General features: G+C 44.5%; 1 protein-coding gene across 1 annotated transcript in view; it reads right to left on the bottom strand.

Annotated features, from left to right (window-relative positions):
- Positions 1-2,651: 2,651 nt before the first annotated feature.
- LOC108785976 (integrin alpha-IIb-like) overlaps positions 2,652-9,307 on the bottom strand; it is a 37,965-nt gene continuing 31,309 nt past the window's right edge. Inside the window, exons 28-30 of the mRNA XM_018555174.1 lie at positions 8,592-8,693; positions 2,828-2,950; positions 2,652-2,717 (exon numbers count right to left, since the gene is read on the bottom strand). Coding sequence (XP_018410676.1) covers positions 2,652-2,717; positions 2,828-2,950; positions 8,592-8,693 — 291 coding nt within the window. The remainder of the gene's footprint in view (positions 2,718-2,827; positions 2,951-8,591; positions 8,694-9,307) is intronic.

The raw sequence follows: 9,307 nt of genomic DNA, 5'->3' as shown, positions 1-9,307 counted from the left end.
TGTCCCTGTGAGCTTGTAAGCTTCATCAAGTCCTAGTGCCCTATTCCTATGATTCTGTGTCCTGTGCATTGTGTGACGTGTTGTATATCACTGATAGATATACTGTATATTGTATTGATTTCTGCTGTGCTAGGTGAGAGTCCTCCTCAGCCCTCTCCTAGCGCAGCAGTGTCAGTTCTCCCGCCAACGCCACCAGATGTCGCTGCAGCAGCCGCGTCATCCCTAAATTTTACCGTTGGGGGTCACCACAACTTGGCAAATGTTACCAAGGGGTCCCGGCCCTAGAAAGGTTGAGAACCACTGATGTAGAGTCTGATCGCTGGGGTAGAGGACACCAGGGAAATCCTTCCCTGTGTTTACAAACGTCTGACCCAGATCAGCCCCTGCTGCAGCCTCTCCCCTTGCTACAATGTTACCATGTAGAGTCTGATCACTGGGGTAGAGTAGAGGACACCAGGGAAATCCTTCCTCCTGCTGACATAGGACTGATGACATCACCTCAGAGAGGACTAAGTCACTGGACTGGAGCTGCTTTATAAAACGTTATACTGTCACCGTGTATTGTGACATGTCATGTGACCTACCAGCTCTAACACACATAGCACTGGAATGAATTCATCTATTGCGGCTTTGAACGCATTTCTTTGGGACGCCTCTGCTGGAAGTGCTTGTGGTGCTAGGAGGCGGTTTTCGTCCCCAGATCTCCCTTAATAGACTCCCTGTGAGCCCGGCCTAAACGGCTTCCAAATTCATCTCATTTCAGATGTCATGCAAGCAGTCCGGCCGGCTCTCCACAATGCCATTTGAAGCATTAACACATCCATTAGTGTTCATCAATTTGAAGTTATGTATGTAAAGTATGTTCCAAATCCATTTACATATTCCCAGAACCACATGTAGCAATTAACTGTGTATCGGCAAAAAAGTCCTTCTTGTTAGATACTGTGGCTCTTCAAGTTCCCCCTTATGCCACCACCGGCCCTGGGAATGGTCACAACTAGGTCTTTTTTTCATGGTAGGTCTTATATTTTAGCAATTCCCCAAAATAGTACTAGGTCTTATTTTCGGGGTAGGTCTTATTTTTTTTGAAAATGTGTATATACCGTGTTTCCCCGAAAATAAGACAGTGTCTTATTTTTTTTTATTTTCGGGGGATGTCTAACCTGGCTGCTGCTGTCCGCTCTGCCGTCCAGGGAGCCACAAACAGAAACACAGGTATGCTGCCCCGAAAAAAGGACACTGCCAGACACACCAGGTCTTATTTTCCGGGCAGGTCTTATTTTTTTTTTTTTTATGTATAACAATCCAAAGTTAATGCAAATCCAAATTATATAATCCAAAATGGTAAAGTTAAGAATAGGGTGATCAGGGCAATCAGGGGTGCCGCACTTTCCCAGAGGAATTTGGTAACCAATCACTGGCCAGAATGAGCGAAGCGCACTTTCACTATAGATTCCTCACAGGCGGAGTGCATTTTGTTATCACTCCGTCTGTGACAGGAGTCGGCGCTATAGAGGAGTCATCGGCTTATGTGGCTCTGCTCCCTGCCCTGCCGCCTTGCTTCCTCTAGCGCGGGCTTCGTTGGCACCGCTGATTCTCTCCCGCGGCTCTTCAAGTTCCCCCTTATGCCACCACCGGCCCTAGGAATGGTCACAACTAGGTTTTATTTTCGGGGTAGGTCTTATATTTTAGCAATTCCCCAAAATAGTACTAGGTCTTATTTTCGGGGAAACAGGGTATGTATATATTATATATTGTAATGTTGGGGAGCTCACGGAGCACTCGCACACACTTTTCCATTAACAAAAAGTCTTTATTTTTCTTTCAAAAGGCATATAATCAAGAAGTCCAACATAATTACAAACCCGCAGCACCCTGCTGCACTGGCCACCACACTGACTCCAGGATGGAGTTCTCCTGTCTCCCAGGTGGAGCCCTGAACACATCCCAGCACACTCTTCACTCTTCAGGTGCACAATTAGATGCTGGTTACTACCAAAACATGGACCCAGGAATGGAGATTTCCTCCCACCCAGAGGAAAATGGCAGCTGGAATGCTATAGGTTGCCCCACAGCAACCAATCAGAGGCCTCACGTCCTAATCTGCAGTGGAAAATGGCAGCTGTATTGCTATAGGTTGCCCCACAGGAACCAGTCAGAGGCCTCACATCTTAACCTGCAGTGGAAAATGGCAGCTGTATTGCTATAGGTTGCCCCACAGGAACCAGTCAGAGGCCTCACGTCTTAACCTGCAGTGGAAAATGGCAGCTGGAATGCTATAGGTTGCCCCACAGGAACCAGTCAGAGGCCTCACATCTTAATCTGCAGTGGAAAATGGCAGATGGAATGCTATAGGTTGCCCCACAGGAACCAGTCAGAGGCCTCACGTCTTAACCTGCAGTGGAAAATGGCAGCTGTATTGCTATAGGTTGCCCCACAGGAACCAGTCAGAGGCCTCACGTCTTAACCTGCAGTGGAAAATGGCAGCTGGAATGCTATAGGTTGCTATGAGGCCTTGTGTGAGGAAACAAGGGGGCTATGCAATGTAAAATGAACATTTAAAAAAAACTTTTCAGCTTCCTACCCATTCATCGTTTTAATGGCAAGTAGTAAAAAAGAAATGAAGAAGCTAATTGGAAGCGAGTCATCCATTATTTGTCCGCCGTCAACTCTTCCCCCTCGTCTGTCGGTGGTCTCGTCCTCCTGAAGAATCCAAGCTACAAAATCAGAAAATTATAGGTTAGGTTTAAGAGAATAAATAATTATTTTCTTAGAGTGGTTACTATAGGAACCCAATTGACGTGACGGCGGCCATTTTGCAACTCACCTTCCACATAGCGTATACAAACAATGCCAAGATTAGCAGCCCCCCAAAGACTCCCAGGATTATCCACCGCACAGGAATGTCTTTCTGGCCGTCCGGAGTCACCCACTGAACCACTGTCTCGGCCTGAGAGAGGAGAGCGAGATGAAACACAGGGTAGAAGCATGTGAGAGCCCACAAAAATCCCCCATTATACTAAACTCGGATTATCATGAGTGGTCAAAACAAGAGCTGCTGACGGGAGGCTCTTTGAAGTTATTTGTGAGATGTCGTGACTGATGTCAAGGAGCCCTATTTGCGGCTCGGAATATTTGCTCAGACGTGGAACTTGCTATGACTTTATAAACCGCACTGAATTATTGATGGTGATAAGCTAATAACAGTTGTGTATTGCCTCAATTTCTAGTGTGCGCATTTTCACTGATAATTAAATGTCATTTTCTGCAATATGACATTCTAATTTGGGCTCTAATGCTCTGTAATCTCTGCTGCAAGCCTTGCCTTGCCCTCTGCTGTCTGCAGAAAAGTATCATTCTCATTTTGGGATTTTGTCTTCAGTTTTTGACATAAGCAGAAGTGGGTTTACAAACTAATTTTTTTCAATTGGGGATCCATAAACCAGTATTTTTGTTTAACCTTGTTAAACTCCATACCACTTTATTCAAGCCAGTATTTTTCAAGCTCTCCTGGTGTGGATCAGGGACCTGTTGTCTGAAGCTGACAGCTTTTTCTCCATTCAGAGCCGCTTCCAACATGTTACACAGAGGGGAAAGCCTGTTAATTACAGGCGGTGCTTCATCCGGCTTTTGACAGCTATATTAAGCCCGTGACACACTGCAAGCGAAGCCGTGCAGAGGGAAGCAAAGCTGTCAGGCACAGAGCTTCGCATCCAGTGTGTGAGTGCAGCCAGATGAATGACGGCATCTTCAGCCAATCGGCTCGCACGTAACAACTGGATGGAGTGTGCATTGTGACGTGCCGGTTTACACACGCGAACCGATTGGCTGAAGATTAAATTTTTCATCTCACCTTGCTTACCTATGCGAGCACTCGCAAGCTGACATTCTGGTGAGAACATTACATGACACACTGCTTCACGTGCAGTGTGTCACAGCCTTTAGGTTACACAGCAGCGGACCTCCCCACTGATGTGTGTAACCTAACACAGTGAGGTCGCAGCTACAACAAGCCTCTGACTTGGAGTCCGAGGCTTGAGCTCTGTGGATGGTTTGGTCTGATGACAAAGCACCATTGGTCCATTCGTCCAACCCATCCAATGAAAAAAAAACACTGATGGCATCCATCTAGATGCCTCATCAGTGATGAGCAAGTGATGGATAGGGAGGCTCCTCCCTCCCTCCTCCAACACCCCACAAACAGAGCAGTTTTTCCTCCTACCTCACAGGTTGTGAGTCACAATACCGAGGGCGGGCCGGGGGTTCTTTACCTGCCACTGACCTCGCTTTATGTCCCTGGTGTGGATCCCCTAATCCTAAATACCAGGTGATGGGGGCACATTTATTATTAGTACTGTCTATTGGTCTGTAAAAAATGTTTTACAATAATTACTGTTGAAAATCAAGAATAATTAATTTGCATGAAAATCAGAATAATTAGAACTTTTATTTTATTTGAAAATGATCATGATTTTGGCTCACTTTTGTTTTGTTTTTTTCAAGCTTAGACATTTTAAATAATATGTTTTATAGCTTTATTTACAATTTATATATAATTAAATCTTTAATATACTGATGTCAGAGAGCATCATGGAATTTTTAGTCCTCATTCACACTGCCGTATAATATGCTGTGCATAGGGGCCGCAGCGTTTTTGGCTCCATACACATACAGTTCATGCATATATGCCCATACAAACGCGCATACATTATTATTATACAGGATTTATATTGTGCCAACAGTTTGTGCAGCGCTTTACAATATAAGAAAGACATTACAAATCAGGACAAGATGGTAAGGAGGGCCCTGCCCATGAGGGCTTACGATCTAAGAGGGAGGGGCAAGTGATACATGAGGAGGTATACATACACATATACGCATTTACAAACATGAGTACAATTTTGCTCTTGCGTTGTGTGTGAATATGGCCTTAATAAACGAGTACAGCAGAAGCAGTTTGCATTTAGACTCCCTCTCACAGATTGAAACTCCATGTATCTGAACAGGCAGGCAAGGACAGGGAAGAAGATGGACCATTGGATGGGTCTGACTCCATCCAGAGAAAAAAATTAAAACACAAAACACCATGGGGCATATTGGGGCACCATATATACACCAGTGAATCTTATATTCAGCAAACCGCCTCTGCTGGTAAAACTTTCAGGCCCATGTGTTCTAAATGGCAATGATTGATTCTGCACTAGAGAATGGTGCCAGTCACAATCCCTGATTTTTAAATAATTTACATCCCTATATGTTCCCTTTATGAACATGAAAATATGGGCATTCATTCTGCATATGTTAAGCGCTAAAACTGGTATAATGCATTTAGTAGAGGAAGGAGAAGTACCCACAAATACTCCAAGGGGCATATATACCATGGAATGGGAACCAGTGCTGCAAAGCAAACGATGGGACTGAGCTAGGGTTGCCACCTGTGCAGGATTCGCCCGGACAGTCCGAGTTTTGAATGCTGTGTCCGGGTTTCATAGCAGCTTAAACCCGGGGACAAGATGTCAGGCAGACAGGGGCAACCAAAATTAAGATAGGGGCTACTGGCCCCCCACTGAAAATAGTCTCAACTGTGATATTGATATATGAATGGGCGGCGCTATTTACATATGAATAAGCCACGACTCATTCTCCCCCACAAATTTCAGTGCATCGCTAGAGTGTGTTCGGGTTTCGCTTGGAGAAAAGGTGGCAATGCTACACTGAGCAAATATCCCCTCCCGAGTGTAAAACGGGACAAAGTTTGATGAATCCTTTCAGTTTAACCCTCTAGTATCTATAATTTGAAATATTGAATTTGGGTGAACTGATAACAGCTTTCCGTGGAAATGATTACATATATACAGGATGTGCTAGAAAGATAAGTTAAAGTAAAATAACATTTTGATTTCATTTATTTTTTTAAGATAATTTAAAATGAGAAAAAAAGTATTACTCTTTGCATACAGGAATGGCGTTGATATATTTATCAGGAAAAGGTTACAGTGGCTGAGATGGGAAATGAAGAGTAGAGGGGGGAAGTGTTGCTGTATGTGACAAAGGATGTATATCAGAGGTGATTCTAAGTGACAGAATTGTCACACATTTCCCCAATGAAGAAGAAGGAGACAGATAAAGGAAATAACAGACACCCGAATAAGGAACTGGAGCAGCTGAAGAGAGTGGAATGCTATCCAAAGGGAAAGTCGGGTCAGGCAGAGGAACAGATGTACTGGGAAGAAAAGGGCAACTGTTTTATACAAGTGGACAGAATATACAAAAGGCCAGACAGCTGCAGGAAGCAGAAGCCAGGAATACAGGCTCATTTTGTAAGATGGAATCAACATGCCAAGGGGAGAAACAAGTGGCAACCAATGAGAATTCACTTTGCACTAGTCTTATTAGGTCAGGCAGTACAAAGTAACTATAATGCATAAAGTCCAGTAACCCACAACCATCACATTTCAGTTTTCTGCAGACCCATTAGCGAAAAGAGATCAGTGTGAGAGGAATTTACTAAGACCGCAGCAGACAAAATCTGGAGCAGCTGTGCATGGCAACCAATCAGCTTCTAGCTTTCTTTCTCAAATCTTAATTGAACAAGCTAAATATAGAAATTGATTGGTTACTATGTACAGCTGCTCCAGATTCTGTCTGCTCCAGTTTTAGTAAATCCCCCCCCGTGTGTTACTACACTGCACATTATTACCTTGCTGAATAAGGTCATCAAGTTAAAAGATAGGCGCTGGATCCTGATGTACATTGATGTAACAGCCAGGATATAAGCTGTGATAACTGAACTCCATATAAAGCAAATGTTCTCTAAATACAAGAGATCGGTGTGCTCTTCCATGAATCTTGGTCAGCTCCAGCGATGGAATGTCCTTCGGGGTCCTCACGTCATATACACTGTGTATAGAACGTGATGACTCAAGGACCTTAGCCTGCTGCAGCAGAGAGGAAGCAAGGCTTGAAGGACCGGTCTAAGAGCAAGCTAGCTCAGAGGATCGGGTGAGTATAACTTTTTTTTATTTTCCTCCCTAGACTAAAATGAGCAGTTAACCCTTGCAGTGCGGGGGTAGCCCCACTGCAAGGGTTAATACAAGTTTTGCCCACATTTCCTCTTTAAAGAGCAGTACAAAACCGGGAATTGACTTCCATCCATAACAAAAACAATTTTCGGGTGGAGTTCCGCCTCAAGGGGTATGATAGTGTAGCAGTGAAATGCGACACCTCTGGTTTCGGGTGAGGCATTCCGCAGCCTCGCCCCCAGAACATCCGCCCAACCCGGTCCCCAAGCTAGTGTGAAGGGAGAAGGGAGGAGACAGGGAGGAGCTTCCCTGTTCCTCACTTGCTCATCACTGGTGAGGCATCGAGATCGATGTCCTCAGTGGGCTTTTTGTCTTTTTTTTGATTGGACAGCTTGGACCAATGGCGCTGTGCCATTGGTCCGAACCATCCACAGAGCTCACACCTTTAACACATAGTAGAGGTTGTTGCAGCTCTTCCCTCACTATGTTAGGTTACACAAGCAGTGAGGAAGCCCGCTGCCACATAACCTAACTTAGCTGTCAAAAGCCGGATGGAGCGCCGCCTATAATTAACAGGCAGCGCTCCGTCCATGACAGGTTACACAGCGTGGAGGATTTTCCTGCTGTGTAACCTGCTAGAAGCCGCTCTGAATGGAGAAAAAGCTGTCAGCTTCAGACTTGAACCTGACAGCTTTTTCCTCCATAATACTAGGTGAGGCTCTGCCTCACCTGCCTCCCCTGACCGCACGTCCCTAGTTTCGGGTGGAGTTCCACCTCAAGGGGTATGATAGTGTAGTGGAATGCAGTCATCTGAAAGCTGCCCATAAACAACTATAAGGTTACTATTTTAGATTTGCATACCAGGTCTGAGTCCATAGCACATTGTTATGTTACCTCTGTGTGTGCTGCATTAGCGTTATGAAGTGTGTTGGTGTGTTATACCCATTTAGGCTGTATTGAGGCTGGAATGTCAGCTGATATTAAAGTCAAAAAGGATTTTAAGCTATTTGAAATGCTGATGAAATCACTTAAAATGAATGCTGCTCCCTGATTTTTAAAGCTTTCAGTTTCCTGCAGAATCAGCTGGTCCCCTAAGCACTGGCCTGATATCCTGTTCTGGGTGGCTCCTTTCTCAAGCAGAGTGCTATGCAGCCACCCTTCTGTGTGCTAGTAAGCTGTGTGTGTCTTAGGCACAGCAAATCAAGCTACTTGGTCCTCCCTGGCCCCCTCTCCTCCCTTCTCCAAACTATTAGATGAACAGTTGCTCGAGTCTGCTCTGTCCTTTGTGATCTTGTACTGGACAGTAAGTTCAGGGAAGCTGAGCTGAGAGACTTGGAAACATGATGATTATAAGTGTTTGAGCAAAAATGTAAAGCAATGCTTTGCTGTGCAATGTATATGTGTTTGATCTGGATTCATTATTGAAAATAAGTTTGATAGTGTAATACCACTTTAAATTATCCACATTTTCGAGTTTTCATGTTGAGAAGATATTTCTATTATTTCAAACGTAACAGTCTGCTGACAGTGACAGGCCTGCGACACATAAACTGCTACTGGGAAACTTACATGTGTTTCTGCAGCCAGCAAAGTGACAGGCTGGATCCTGTAGGAGGAGCCAGTCACAAGGAAGTAACCTCGGGAGCGCAGAATGAATGACTTCTGGGGTCTCTGGTAGGAGAACAGAAGAGTCAGGTGAGTTCTAATTAATAACTTTACTTTTGGAAGCATAGCTCTGTTATGTATTGTTTATGTAATACCAACTTTATTTTCCAAGTGCTTTTATAGCTATTATCACAGCTCCAGTCAGTTGTAAATATTGCTTTTCTTACATTCACCCTGTCTGCAGTCTACACTTTAAAGCAGAAGTGGGCAAACGCTGGACCTCCAGCTGTGATGAAACTACAAATCCCATGATGCATCTGTCTCTGGGAGTCAGGCCTGTGGCTGAGAGAATCTTGCAGTGGCTCATTGGATTTGTAATTCCACAACAGCTGGAAGGCCGGAGTTTATCCGCCTCTGCTCTAAAGTGTGGACAGCAATATGTCTGCAGACCAGAACAACAGGGGAAGCATTTCCTGTTTAAACTCATTTTATTAAATGTCCTCAATGTTGGGAGCCATAATTGACTATTTCTATGCTGCACTGCATTCATGTAGTTACAAAAGGTACAGATCACAACTTGCTAGAAGAGAGGTGAAGCTAAGCGCTCTCTCTTCCTCCTGTCCCATGTGATTCCAAACAGCCATCTATGGAAAGCAGAGTGCACATGTGGAGGGGTTTCT

Source organism: Nanorana parkeri, unplaced genomic scaffold (genome assembly GCF_000935625.1).
Source record: "Nanorana parkeri isolate BGI_ZX_2015 unplaced genomic scaffold, ASM93562v1 scaffold187, whole genome shotgun sequence".
Lineage (NCBI taxonomy): Eukaryota > Metazoa > Chordata > Amphibia > Anura > Dicroglossidae > Nanorana > Nanorana parkeri.
This window is presented reverse-complemented; position numbering and strand designations above follow the sequence as displayed.